Raw genomic sequence first — 13,749 nt, forward strand, 5'->3', positions numbered from 1 at the left:
TATGCTGTTCTGGGATTGTTTGTGCAACAAGAGAAAACGACATTATACGGCATCTCAGTGACGTTAAGTAGTTCAATCACTAGGCTGTAGACTAATCGAAGCCAGCCAAAACTGGATCTTGGTCGGCCCAGTCTAGTCCGCTACTCTATACTGGAATGGGCTGGAACATCTTTGCGTAACGGAATGAGTTTTGTAATAGTGCCACAAGTGGCAAGCCCGATTGCACATAAATCTGCTGGAAGCGCAGTCGCGGCCATGTAATAAAGTTGTATAGAAACAGAGACGCGGGTCAAGCATAAAGCTCTCCTCACCAGCTCATTAACGCATCATCATTTAAAAGTCAAGCAATGAAGCTGACTACCATCTTTCAATCTGCAGCGCTTGTCGCAGCCTCTCTCACCGAGCTGTCACAAGCCCAAACCTTTACCCCCCGTGGCTTCACAACCCCCAAGCGCAAAGAGCTATGGCAGCCAGAAGTTGGTACACCGTGGCAGATCATCCTCTCTGAAGTCGTCAAAGTTCCCAAAGCAGGCGTTAGCTCTATGACACCAGATGTACCTATCTGGGATATGGATCTCTTCGAGACCTCTAAAAGCACAATAACCACTATGCAGAAGGGAGGGAAGAAAATCATCTGTTACTTCAGCGCTGGTTCGTGGGAGAACTGGCGTAAAGATAAAGACAGTTTCCCAAAGAAAGACCTTGGTAAAGTGATGGATGGCTGGCCTGATGAGAGATGGGTGAATATTAGCAGTGTAGCTGTGAGAGCTATTATGGTGCAACGAATCAAGCTGGCGGCTGAGAAGGGATGTGATGCTATTGATCCTGATAACATGGATGGATATGTAAGTCACCGACGCAACGCTTAGAGCACTCCACTGACCACCACTGTAGCAAAACGACAATGGCCTTGGTCTCACCGAAGAAGACACCGTCTCATATGTCAAGTTCCTCTCCGCAGAGGCAGCCAAGTATAACATGGTAATGGGCATGAAGAACGGAGGAGATGTTACAGAAGAGGTTCTGCCATATGTTGCCTTCTGTATCAACGAGTCTTGCATCCAATATTTGGAGTGCGACTTGTACCAGCCCTATATCGACGCGGGGAAGCCAGTCTTCAACATTGAGTACCCCAAGGGCGCACCAAAGGTGAAGGCTAAGGACAAGAAGAAGATTTGCTCTACTAGCGGTGCAGCAGAAGGATCAGATGACTTTAGTAAGGTCATCAAGAAGATGAACCTGGATAAATGGGTCATGTATTGCTAAGTGTTATGGGAGTATTCAGCACTATCACGTTTTTATTTTTAGCATTTTCCCTTATCTTTCTTATAAAGCATAAAGAATCTTTCTGAAAAAAGGCATTTGAAAGGTTCCTGGGTTACATATAGACACGGAATAGAGTGTCCAAATGGGGACACGCAGATGGCAGAGTATGTCGTGGTATGTATTTTAGTGTCTTCAAGACAGCTGATAACTATATACGTGTAGCTTAAGGCTCAGAAGCCATCATAGAATGGCATGGCAGCTTAGCTAGTGCCGCTGCATCCAACAAAGTTGTTACCGGAAGCACCAGTGTGAGTAATGGCGCCAGCATACTGGCAGCTGGTGTTGATAACAACACGGTCAGCGCCTGGAGAGCCTGGACACATGTCAGAAATAATTTCGATTCGTCGCGACTTCTAACTTACCACCAGTGTAAACACCGCCGCTCTTGATGGGGAATTCCTGGTAGGGACCGTTGACAGGGAAGTCAAAACCCTCGTAGTTGTTGTAAGTGTGAGGGTAGGTGGAGCTGCCAGCAGTGTCGTCGTTCTGGTAGTACTGGCAAGCAGCGTTGGCAGCAGCGCGGACTTGAGAGGCGGAGTAGTTGGTGCTGCCGCAGGTGGTGGCGGATTGACGGCTCTCAATAGGGCTGGCGACAGCCAGGCTGACAAGAGCAGCGAGAGAAGCGATAGACTAAGAACCAGGTCAGCATTGATCGTTTGTAAGCGTGTTCTTTGAGGTATGGCGTACCTTGAAGAAGAGCATCTTGTCAATGAAGTTACAAGAACCAACGATGGATGAGAGCGTGTAGGAATAGTTACATCATTGCTAAGAGCTCCCTCACAGATTTTATAGTTGATGATCTCTATGTCCAGTGTATACTCGGAACACCAAACATATCAGTCCATCGAAACCTCGGTGTCCCAAAACATGTAGATCTTCAGAGAGAGAGGCAGGTGGATGAACCCATGAGTCCGATTGGCCGCATAATTCACTGAGTTTCGAGATAGTATCACCACCTGCTTAATTTGGATGTAGGTCCGGCAAATGGGCAGATGTAGCTGGGCCTAGTCTGGCCAGTCACATCAAAATCCCGCACCGAGAGCGGGTCGTGATCGACATATAACTGTCTCAGCCAGCGCCCATGTGTTGCTCTTATCGCAATCATTGGAGCCCTTTTGTATTTCATCCTCGGAAATCGGATGTGATACGCCGTGTTAGCGCCCAATCGTCTATCTTGTAATTCCGCTTTCCCTTCATCCTGCTTTTCATTTCATGCTCTCTCTCCTTCGCTTCTCATCTCTCTCATTCATCTCTGCCCGGAAAATGACCGACCTTACGAAATTACTGAGCGACAGTTCTGTGTCGGCTCAACAAGCTGCTGAACAGCTCGCGAGCCCTTGCCTGGAGGCTATCAAGAAGAATGAAGACGATTCAAAAATTGAGGGGGAGTTTGACAGTCTCTGGTCTTCGGTGCTCTCCGCTGCCGAGCAGACCCCCCACGACAAGCAAGGGAAGCTAGTGGAAACCTTGCATGCGATAAAGAGCATTCCGCAATCTGCAGAGACAGCCAAGAAGGTTGTCGTTTGGGGTGAGGAGAAGCGCTGGGATGAGCTACCCATGTTTGGGGGCAAGGCACGCGAGCAGCTCGACATCGGTAAGCTCCGCTCTCCGACAATCTCCAAGACATACTGACCCTGATAAGCACAAGAAAAGTCGGATGAAGCCTTTGTCAATATCAACGGCTTCTTTGCGCGCGCAACTACTGCTGGGGTTGATGACCTTAGCCTCTTCGCCATCTGGACCTTGCGCGAGGCGCTTGAGGACCCTGCTGCTGATAAGATCTCGGAGACGTCGCCCAAGCTATTGAAGGCTTCTTCTGTCTGGTTCACCTACGCCGCCGATGCACTTGCAAAGGCGAGCAAGGATGGAAAGCAGTTTGACGGCAAAGTCGCCAAACCGGGTGCTAGCCTGACGGAGTTTAAGGATGAGGCCGGATGGAGGGGCTTCAACAATGACAGATGGAAGGTCTGGCTCGATAGGTTGTCGGCTCTGAAGGAAGCAGATGTCCCAGAGGAAACCAAATCGTTAGTGGTTCAAGCGCTGAGTATGACAAAGGCATAAGTGAAGACATCCTCTAATTAAAACAATACACCGATTTACGATTGACCGTTTACTGCGATTTGCTTCCCTTTTTTGATTCGTCGATGTCAGCCAATGAGAAAACTTACGCCATGTTATGATGTCCGCAGCCTGATTCCGTTTCAACCTGCAGGAAATGTCAGCCGCACATTGAAACCCCTCATCCAGTTCATCATATTCACTACTGGTTTGATAATCGACTGAAAATGGCTCTAGTGATACGAGAAGTCTCCGCGCTGAAGCCGGACATCCGTCTGGCTCAGGCGGTATCAGAGTTTGAAGCAGCGCTTACAGCTGAACAAAAACTCACCTTCAGAGCCTCCCGAACAGCAGCGATCAGCACAGCACCAACCATGTCCGACGTCATGCGTCTCACAGCAGAGATGGACCTCAAGGCAACGAGCAAGCATGGTCGCATACGATGTTTCGGGCCGCGATTAACCAACATGCTTCAGGCTATACAGCAGTTTGCAGCGTTGGGTGACATCGTCGTCGGCGGGTCCCAGAACCTTATCGCATGTGGAGTCTGGTCCGCTGCGAGAATGACTATTTATGTGAGAAGCAACAGTTAATCACTGATATCCGATTCTCACTAATGCTTCTTTCAAGGTAATGACCGGATACTTGACTCATTTAGAGAAGCTCTCAGTCCTATTCATGACTGTCGGCCGGAACGCACCGCGATATCAAGCAATGGCTGCTATATATCCGAAGTCCAAGAACCTGCAACGATACCTTTGTGAATACTTCATTGTTGTCACCAATCTATGTTATCAACTCGTTACTTGGGTTCAAAAGCCAGCTTTGAATCGAATTTCAACTTCCCTCAGAGACCCTGACATGAAAAGCTTTCAGGCAGACCTAGAAACATGGTCCGCGTCTATCAAAGAAGAGGCAGATCTATTGCTTAGCCAACGTTTCCAAGAGGAAGCCAAAGAAAACGCGACCTTCAGATCGATAATATCGTATCGCTCCGAATATATTCACTATCGACAAAGGATGGACAGAAGCATTCGCTTTCTAGACGCTTGCTCGCAGCATGATTATCGCACGACATGGAAGCAAACGCGCAAGCGTGGGACAACTCGGACTCTACCTTCATACCGTGAATACCAGAAATGGAAAAATACTCCGTATGTTGGTAATTCAATTCTTTTCCGTGGCAAGCTGGGGGCAGGGAAATCTGTCCTCCTCGCAAACATCATCGACGATCTAAACCTTCTTCAAAACGCCATTACGCTATACTTCTTTGCGCGCCATGACACTCCAGACTCTCTCAGCTCTCGAACTATCCTCGGGTGTCTAGCCCGACAGCTGTTGGAAAGCTTCGTCAACGATACCAGGTTCGACCACATATTCGCGGAGCGCGTATCTCAACTAGACCTCGATGATATTATTGTGATCTTCAACACCATCCCATCTCATGGTCGACCTGTATATGTCGTAGTCGATGGACTCGATGAATGCTCTACAGAAGAACAAGAAACCGTACTGCGCTGTCTATCATCAATCAAACCCAATGGCTACAAGATCTGCACATCAGTCAGGACTCCTACGGAAAGCTCAGTATGGGAAGGCCAGTCTTTCGAATTTTGCGAGCCTATTCCAGAAGAAAATCAGGACATATCCGACTTCGTGCAAGTTGAAGTCGACCAAAGAGTAAGAAATAAACGACTAGTTACTCTAGACCCGTTGCTAGTCCGAGACATCAAACAGGAGCTCATCGATGGCGCGTGTGGGATGTAAGTACCTGGAAAGCTACAACTTTCTCACAGTCTACTAACAGCTTCTTTTAAAGGTTTCTGTGGGTTGCACTGCAGCTTGATTCAATATGTTCCGAAATATCTGATAGTGCAATACGCGAAGCAATTCGCGACCTTCCGCGGGATCTCACGCAGACATACGAACGAAATCTACTCAAGTCCAGCTCAAGTGACTCCAATGGTTACCACATTAGAATTTTCAAGTTACTCGTGGGCGCCAGAGAGCCGTTGACTACAGAGCAGCTACGAGAAGCTGCTAGTGTCAAGACAGGGCACACCATTTGGAGTCCACAACAGCACATCAGTAACATCCAAGCGGTTCTAAGGTTCTGTGGCTGTCTTGTGATGGTTGACGAAGAAGATGATACAGTCAGGTTCATCCATCACAGTGCTCGAAGTTTCTGCCTCAACTCGCCCAGAAATGCAGCAGAATGGACCTTTACTGAGAGAGAAGCCAATCTTGCCATTGCTGAGACATTGGTGACCTATCTCAGCTACAACGTTTTCGACACTAGGCTGTCTAAGAACGTCGTCCCTAAGATTGACGCCAACCGCATACCTGCAAAGTTTGCGTTGAGTACGATGACAAACCACCAAGTGGGGAGTCGCGTCACGAACAAGTTGTTCAGACTGAAATCTCAAGTTAAACAGAATATCGGCCCAACTCTCGCTGAACTCGGCCCAAGTTATCAAGAGAGCGATGTGCAAGAATTCTTTTTGCTTTCATATGCGAAGAATAACTGGATACGGCATACTTCGCGATTGGAGAGTCTTCCGTCACTTCCCCACTGGTATCATCTACTGGATCACGCAACCTTTGGGCTTAAGGGCGAGGATATCGATGTCGCTGTGCGACAATTTGCCGTGTATACCGATAGTAACATAGGCATATCCCCTTTCAACGCATCATTATACGCGCACCCGCAAATGATCTGGGCAATGTTCAATGGCCACATTCTCCTTCTTAGACATGAGATCATCAAGTATCGTGGAGTAGCAAAGCTACAGGCCTTTGCTTGGCTCTGGCTTCTTGTGACGAAACTCCCAGAACAGGCCCTTTTGCATCTAGACTATCATCTTGCCAGGTGGTTATGTCTGATGCTTATTCGTCTAGGTAGAAACCAGCCAGCTAAGACTCTCCTTTTACGTCGCCTTTCAGCTTCTGATGATTGCTTTGTTAAATATGCTCGTGAAGCTATCATTTCCTCTGACGCCGAAGCCTTTACCTTTTTCTTGAATCGATTCACGGCGGAGGATATTCAGCACTTCAAAGACAGTCCACATCTCACAGAGTGGGCTATATCTTCTGGGAACGCAAGCATGCTCTGTCTCCTAGTAGGAAAAGGCCTAGCGACAGATCCTGTCGTCAACGGGCGTGGCATTAATCAAGCCTTGAAGCTCGACTTTCCAGATGAACTCAAATTCCGCTTGGTATATTACCTTTTCCGTACTGATTTCGACTTTGATATCCTTGGAGAGGATGGGCTTTACAGAGTGATCCAGCTATTTCGCGATTATGCTGCTCTTGAAAAAGTATCCCATATGATTCGAAAGCTCTTCGCTTCTGATAGCCGCATATCCAGTCGAAAACATGAGGTCCTTTTGCGCATGGCATGTATATGGGAGCAATGCGACGTGAAAGAGACTCTGTTACAATTCTCAACTAGTCCCGATACGAGTGCATTGGGAAAAAGTTGTCTAGATATCGCACTTCATGGTCCTTTTGAGGACCGAGAAAGACTTATTTGGACTCTTCTTCAATTCGGAGCACAGCCAACTACGGAAACAGTAGACCAAGCCTTGGAAATGCGATATTGGAATCTTGCATCGTATTTGACAATGCAAATCAAACCTGACAGGCCGAAACCTCATTTCAGCGACGACTCGGCCGCTACCATAGACTCATTCCTCGCCTATGCCGAGCTCAGGGAGGATTTGCATAATCCCATGACGCAGCACTGTCAATTGCATTTATATGTATCGTATGATCGGGAGAATTACCAGTTCTACATCGGACCTCCAGATGCCGGAGATCGCTGCTGGGAAGCCGTTCGTGCTGCAGGAGCCCCAAATTCTCAGTTCACCAAGACGCAGGCACCAGGTTATGCGCGGACTTATGACCAATCTCCAGACACTCAGAGTCGGACTACACTGGCTGTTGAAGTAGCTGTATTCATGATTGATCCAGAATTCCCAGAACAAGACCAGACCACGTGCTTGAGACTTATTACCCCAACCAGCTTGGATGTTATTTCCGAAGTCACCAGAAGATGGCAGTCAACATCGCATATCCTTGACTTGCTAAATACCGACAGCGACTCCGCCATGATGATTGACTACGAAAATTGTTATCCGATCTGGGATAGCATATGCCGAAACGGTGGCTTGGGTCGGTGGTTACTGCCAGATTCATTCTGGGACACTCCAAAGATTCGGGAAGTCGTTGAACAGCGCCACTATCTGATGCGTAGGCAGGTCGAAGACGCCCATCGGGGGCTGCATATCCTAAATAAATGCATTTCTTTGTTACTACTACTACGTGGAACGACGGCACACGACGATGGCGAGATATACCTTCCGTCAATACTCTCCGAAGGGCGATGGTTTCCAGAGGGCATTTCGTCCGATCTTGTGTACATGGGTCTCCGCATTCAATGGTTAAGGGCTTTAGGGGTCATGTTTGACAGCGGGTTTCTTTCAAAGGCCAATGTTACTGAGCAATTGTTAGTAGAAATGGGCAGTATGGCTGAGATCCTGCCTGGAATGATTGACATGCACGAAGGACTGAAGTATCGTCTTCACTACCACAACATCATGCCTGATATTCTCGAAGCAGCCTTCCTCGGTGCTGAGGGTAGGGGGGTTCTCGCCGGTCTGCTTCGTCAGATGAATCAGTGGACCATAGAGGTTTGCCACTGGATTGAAACAGTGGACACAGAAGTGTTTATGTTGTCTATGGGTGAGAATGCGCCTCTATCGTTCGCAAGAGCATTCCAATCATTCCGCGAAGTGGGTGCCACTGATGAACAGATGGAGATGCTAGAACGATCACTGGATATTGCTAGGGGGAAAGTACCAGAGCTAGAGTGACTACTTATCTGATATTTCTTATTCACAACTTCCCCTTCAACGGGAACACTGCCCAACGCCCTTTTGCTTTTGCATATTCCTTTCCATTCCCATCCTTAATTACCGCGTAAACCACCAATGAAGCTCCGTCATCTGATATATCTCCCATACTCGCTGTGATCTGAATGACCTTGGGAACTCGTAGCGGTCGGAGATATTGAACTTCCATGCTTTGGGCAGCTATCATATTCGCTACCAAGTCGAGCATTCCAGGGTTTGTTTTAGGCGAACATCTCCCGGTAACTTTGGTAGGTATCATGCCATTTTGCAAGCGAGCGTTGGCAATGCCCAGAACGCCCATGACATCATATAGAAGTGTTGCTTGAACGCCGCCATGGCAAATTTCTCCAAAACCGCAGACACCATCGCCCAAGGCGCAGAATACAGTGCAAGTCTCAAGGGGGAGCCAGCGCGTCTTCGATTCGGAATTCAGAGTCGGCGCGGATGAAGGGTCGTGGAACAGCACGATGCGATGAGAGATGGTCGACAGTGAATTCAGTGTCTCGCTAAACAGCTTTCCGGTACTTCCACGGCCGTCTTGTTCCTCGTCCAATCTGGGAACGGCAACTGCATCAGGATGTATGAACTGATTGCGGCACCACGGTATGTCAAAGAAGTAATCGACATCTTTTTGACCACCAGGCACAATCTTTGGACCAGACATCTTTAGTGCAAGGTCGATGAGCTCAATCAAGTAACAAGTGATATGTTGTGAAGCAGTAAGGACAGCGGTTCATGAGAGGAAGTGATGATAAGCGAGGGAAACAGAGGTAAAAGCCTCCCTGAAATTTTGTGGCAATCTGATAGAGCTGAAAACAAGGCATCAATGTCGTAACTTGTCTCTGGTGAAGCTATTTAGTGTGATTGGCGTAGCTGAAAGGCTTAGCACTCAGGGCTTGGTAGCTGAATTGCTGAATGTGGTAATCCAGACTACTAGCCCTGTTGCCATGTAACAGATTTCTATACATGGCATGTTCAGCGCCATCGAGTCGGCAAAAGTAGGCAAAGTATGGGAGGCATATAATGTAAAGGTCTCCAAAGCTTGTTTTAAAGGTAAACTAATTTCTTTCTCTTTCATATTCATATATCCAACGGCGTGTGATGCAAACATCAGCTGTCGAACAAGTCAACTCAAAACGACACTCTCATAATCATCGTATCAGACGAAAACTCAAAAACAAACTTGTATCCTTGAAATTGTACTAGAACTAGCTTACGCTATGGTCGTCTACTTCTTCAAAGTACCCGCAATTTGAGGCTTCAAGTACTTCGCAATGTAGTCATCGTTCTTCCAGCCCGACCAATCAGCCTTCTTCAGTCCCCAAGAATCATCAAACTCCTGAATACCCTGACGAGTATAGTACCGACCAACAATAACCCAAATGAACCAACTAGCCTTGATCTCAGGCAGATACTGCGACAAGCAGCTCACATAAGTGTTGGCGGTATTGTAATCAGCACCATTCATAGCTTGGCCAAACTCAGTCAACATGACGGGGAAAACCTCAGCGACGTTGGGGTCGCTCTCGTTCATGGCCTGGAAACCCTTGTTGTAAAGGTTGTAGCGAAGGGAAGAGCAGCTGGTTCCACTGTTCTCGTAGTTGTGAATCTCAAGAACGAGCTTATCCTTGCCGTAGCCGACAAAGTCATCTCGGTTGAAGACTTCACCTCCGGGCTGGAGCTTCTCACCGGAGTAGAGGGGAGTGACGTAGGTGTCGTAGTTCATGCCGGAGATGACGATGATTGTATTAGGGTCGGCTTCGTGGACTGCATCGGCACCTTGGCGCATGTACTTGTAGAGATCACTCCAGTTGTATGACTTGTCGCGGAGGGCATTGTTGTTGGTGGGCTCACGGGGCTCGTTGCGCAGAGACTGGGTGATCTTGGCGGGCCAGTCCTTGCTCTGTTTATAGTCAGTATAGATCCCATGAGGCTGGCGATAGGGAAGGATATACGTGAGCTGCCATGAACTTGCCACCTCGAACCCAATTGTCGACATTAAATTGAGTGTCTCCCCACCAAGTGTTGCCGTCTGTACCTCCGCAGCACCACTTAGCCTCGGAGATGTGGTTGTCAAGGTCGATGTAGATTTGTTGACGAAGACATTCAGCAGCAATGGCGTCGTAGACCTAAGACTGTTCAGTATTATCTCTATTGACAGAGTGTCAATTAAACATACCTCGAGACGTGTTGTCTGAGCTGTGAAAGAAGGGTTGTTCTTCAACACCTTCTGAAGAATGATTGTACCATTCTCCTTTCCAAGACCTTCCTCAAAGGCAGTCTGGAGGTCAACATCTTTGCCATTGTTGGCATAGATCTGATCAACAAGCTCAGTGGCAAAGGTGAGGCGAATGGCGTTCATGCCAATGCTCTTGATATCAGAGAGAATATCCTTGATGGACTGGTACTGCAGACCTTCAGGCACCATGACTTCGCCGTGGCCAGGCCAGTTGGCTCCAGCGAGGCTGATCTTGTCACCATTGGCGTTGACAATCCAACGACCCTCTGTTTTGAAAGGTCCATTGGGCCATGCTGCTACAGCATTGCCAATGAGGGAGCTCAGTGCCAGGAGAGGGCTGACGAATAGCTTCATGGTGGAGAAAGATGACGAAGCTGGGTGTTTGATCCTGATTCGAAGAAACAAACTTGCATGAGAATCTCCCAGACCTTATACTTTTTCCGATACGACACCAAATTAAACTCAAAACCACCGACGCTCCGGAGCGGACCGAGCGTCTTGGCAGTTCTCATCTCGCGCAGCAACACCTGACGTATGCCCTCCTGAACTAATGATACGAGCAGCAGGGGTTAAAAGCTGGGGAAGACAGATATTCCCCCAATCCAGGGAAACAAGTGTGTCGATCTTGACGCTATTCAGATGCTTGTCTCCCCCGCACAATAAACATCCAGCGTCGATGCGACCCTGTGCGCTTTCGGCTCCGGTATCCCCGACCCCGCAAAATTCCTGGTTAGTGATGCGGGGTGGCTGTCACGAGTCTGAGTAGCGTGAGGGATCCTCGGCATTGGAGGCGCTAGAATAGGAAATTCTGGGCTTCGGAGCATTTGGGAGCGAGAATACAATCGTGAGAGGTGCGGATGAACATGCGGAGATCTTCCCTTAATAAGGAGAACAGCCAGGACCGTGCGGGTGAAAAGGCAGAATGATCCGTTACGGAATGTCAAGCCGATTAGTCCGCTTAACTCACAACTTTGGCAGCGATATCTCCATGGTAATCCTAATGCCTCTCCTCAGGAAGTAGAACATCAGACCTTGATATAGGTGTCAAAATGGATTCAATAAAGGATATCCTAAGTCTGTACTAAATTCATCCTAAACCTCATCCTAAACTTATGCTAAGTTACCTAAGTCTTATTGTCACTTAGGATCAAGGTCCTGAGTTTTCTCTCCTCCACTAGCCTCCCTACTTTTTCAGCCTTTACAACCCTACAGCTACAGTTAACATGTGATGTCACGTCAAATCGACCTCGTTAGGGTAGGCAGCTATGATCCATCATAAACCATCCTCAATCATGAAGTCGCCATAGCATTGGAACGTATCTGCATGAAATATCACATGAAAAACGATACCTCAAGCTTGAATATCCTCTTTATAAAAGTGTTATCGTTTTGATAGTCGTGATTGCCATTCCGGCATCGTGAGTAAGCTCCGCGTCAATGCCATCTAAGCAGTCGTAGTCTCAGGCTTCTGCCCCCAAACAACCTTTTGAGCAAAGTATCCGTGATGCTTTCCAGAGCGAATCTCTCTTCGGAATTGGGCAACGTAAACAAGAATCTCCTCTCTCGTCCATCCAAGTGTATGCGCCATAAACAGAATGAAGCCCTCGCTATCTGTCTCAAGACCATACTTTGAGTATGCACCCATGCGCTTCTCAACAGGGTCTTTGGGCCAAGTGCCAACGGGGTTCTGTCACATCCATTAGTCTCCTTAGCTCAAAAGCGCAGAGGGACAACTCACTCTGAAGTCGAATTCTTGAATGTTGATAAAACCGGCTTTTTCCATAGCCTTGCGCTGAGTACCGTCTTCGACGACGCTAAAGCTTGTACCAATCTTCTTACCGCCCTCCTTGAAGAATTCACCCCAGTGACCCATGGCAGAGTCAGGGGCGACAGTACCATCATCACTGCTTACGTTGCAAGAAGCTTCGTGGCTTTCAATCCAGGCGCCGGGTTTACAGACTCTGTAGGCTTCAGAGAAGAAGGCGTCCCAATCACGTACGCTACCCATCAACCATCTGACGTGGATGTAATCGGCAAAGTCGGACTTGAAGGTCCATTCGCGGGTACAGTCTTCGATTTCACTACACAAGACTTAGCTTAGTTGGACGACTTGGAGACATCACGCACAATTGAACATTAGGGGGAACCCAAGAGGGTTGAATGGGAGAAAGGTCGGTTCCGATAATCTCAGCGCCAGGGTATTGGTCGGCAAAATCACTAAATATCTGTTAGATGATACAGGCAATTGAATGGCGCAACTTACATAGCCCAGATACCAGTACCGGTTCCGATGTCGATAGCTTGCTATAGAATGGGTGAGTATTGGTTGAGAGAGGCACACGTGAGCAACGTACATGAAGCTTCTCTTCTTTTAGGGGAGCCAGGTGAAGTTTATCTCCAAGACCAAGGGTAAGGATATGGTGACTGATGACAGGTTAGATACTGAGGGAAAGGTTGTGCTGTGCTGTCAACTTACGTGAGATCCATCAAATCATTTTGCTGTTCGTCATTGGAGGCCCTTGAAAACATTAGAATTATGAGGATGTCGAATTGAGATGCTGGTACTATACCAGTACTGAGCATTGCCCTGCTCGCTATGATAAGTGCGACCATGGATAGTCCTGTATTCCAGAATGCTAGAGGTGATGGAAGCAGTAGACGAGGCGTTATCCGGGTCGAGGGTTGAGTCAGCATCGGTATTGTCATCACCTGCACCCTCAGCCTCAGCCTGTGCTTGTTCCTGCAGTATCCAATAAGCATCTCAATCACACGCTATGAACTTGATCTACGCACCTCATTGACCTGCGCCCAATGCTGCGGGTCAAGGATAGGACCCGGCGTGGCAGCGGGTGGAGAGGGTGACTTGCTAGCGGTAGGAGAGCGGGATTTGCTAGCGCGTGGGGAGCGCGATTTTGACTTGGTGCGCTCAGCTGAGGCTCGGCGCGTTGGCTCAGGCGTTTCAGACATTTTTACGTCCTCAAAAGCAGATAGATCTACAGCGACTCGTGAGTAATGAAAGCGGTAAAAAGAACAAGAGGGATATGAGGGATTAAAGATTGGGAATAGAGGGATTGATTCGTCTGGCAGGGTTGTACGGACTAAATACTACCCCGGGAACACCCATGTGAGTGTCACTCTCACCATTGGCCTGTCAAGTTTTGAGAGCTTCCTCAATGGGAACATCCCTTGGGTCTAGACTCGTGGCACTGAAGG

The 13,749-nt window shown here is 48.1% G+C and overlaps 6 protein-coding genes across 6 annotated transcripts; 2 read left to right on the forward strand and 4 right to left on the reverse strand.

Moving 5' to 3' along the window:
* Positions 1 to 347: 347 nt before the first annotated feature.
* FTJAE_12391 (endo alpha polygalactosaminidase precursor) lies at positions 348 to 1,266 on the forward strand (the record flags this gene model as incomplete). The annotated part of the gene is made up of 2 exons (XM_037345432.1): positions 348 to 845; positions 895 to 1,266. The coding sequence occupies 2 exons, from the start codon at positions 348 to 350 to the stop codon at positions 1,264 to 1,266; spliced, it is 870 nt and encodes a 289-aa protein (XP_037200576.1).
* Positions 1,267 to 1,526: 260 nt separating this feature from the next.
* Positions 1,527 to 2,028, reverse strand: FTJAE_12392 (ribonuclease F1; the record flags this gene model as incomplete). The annotated part of the gene is made up of 3 exons (XM_037345433.1): positions 1,527 to 1,639; positions 1,689 to 1,956; positions 2,014 to 2,028. The coding sequence occupies 3 exons, from the start codon at positions 2,026 to 2,028 to the stop codon at positions 1,527 to 1,529; spliced, it is 396 nt and encodes a 131-aa protein (XP_037200577.1).
* Positions 2,029 to 2,589: 561 nt separating this feature from the next.
* On the forward strand, positions 2,590 to 8,258 carry FTJAE_12393 (heterokaryon incompatibility protein het-E-1; the record flags this gene model as incomplete). The annotated part of the gene is made up of 5 exons (XM_037345434.1): positions 2,590 to 2,920; positions 2,969 to 3,370; positions 3,622 to 3,959; positions 4,015 to 5,147; positions 5,204 to 8,258. The coding sequence occupies 5 exons, from the start codon at positions 2,590 to 2,592 to the stop codon at positions 8,256 to 8,258; spliced, it is 5,259 nt and encodes a 1,752-aa protein (XP_037200578.1).
* A 22-nt stretch (positions 8,259 to 8,280) lies between these two features.
* On the reverse strand, positions 8,281 to 8,961 carry FTJAE_12394 (uncharacterized protein; the record flags this gene model as incomplete). Its single annotated transcript, XM_037345435.1, has 1 exon — positions 8,281 to 8,961. One exon carries the CDS (start codon positions 8,959 to 8,961, stop codon positions 8,281 to 8,283), a length of 681 nt encoding a protein of 226 aa, XP_037200579.1.
* Positions 8,962 to 9,525: 564 nt separating this feature from the next.
* Positions 9,526 to 10,890, reverse strand: FTJAE_12395 (beta-1 6-galactanase; the record flags this gene model as incomplete). The annotated part of the gene is made up of 3 exons (XM_037345436.1): positions 9,526 to 10,200; positions 10,253 to 10,426; positions 10,477 to 10,890. 3 exons carry the CDS (start codon positions 10,888 to 10,890, stop codon positions 9,526 to 9,528), a joined length of 1,263 nt encoding a protein of 420 aa, XP_037200580.1.
* A 1,090-nt stretch (positions 10,891 to 11,980) lies between these two features.
* On the reverse strand, positions 11,981 to 13,503 carry FTJAE_12396 (uncharacterized protein; the record flags this gene model as incomplete). The annotated part of the gene is made up of 8 exons (XM_037345437.1): positions 11,981 to 12,223; positions 12,275 to 12,617; positions 12,664 to 12,753; positions 12,800 to 12,840; positions 12,891 to 12,960; positions 13,013 to 13,054; positions 13,107 to 13,276; positions 13,330 to 13,503. The coding sequence occupies 8 exons, from the start codon at positions 13,501 to 13,503 to the stop codon at positions 11,981 to 11,983; spliced, it is 1,173 nt and encodes a 390-aa protein (XP_037200581.1).
* Positions 13,504 to 13,749: the final 246 nt, after the last annotated feature.

This window comes from Fusarium tjaetaba, assembly GCF_013396195.1.
Source record: "Fusarium tjaetaba strain NRRL 66243 chromosome Unknown NRRL66243_c0000333, whole genome shotgun sequence".
In the NCBI taxonomy this organism is placed as follows: domain Eukaryota; kingdom Fungi; phylum Ascomycota; class Sordariomycetes; order Hypocreales; family Nectriaceae; genus Fusarium; species Fusarium tjaetaba.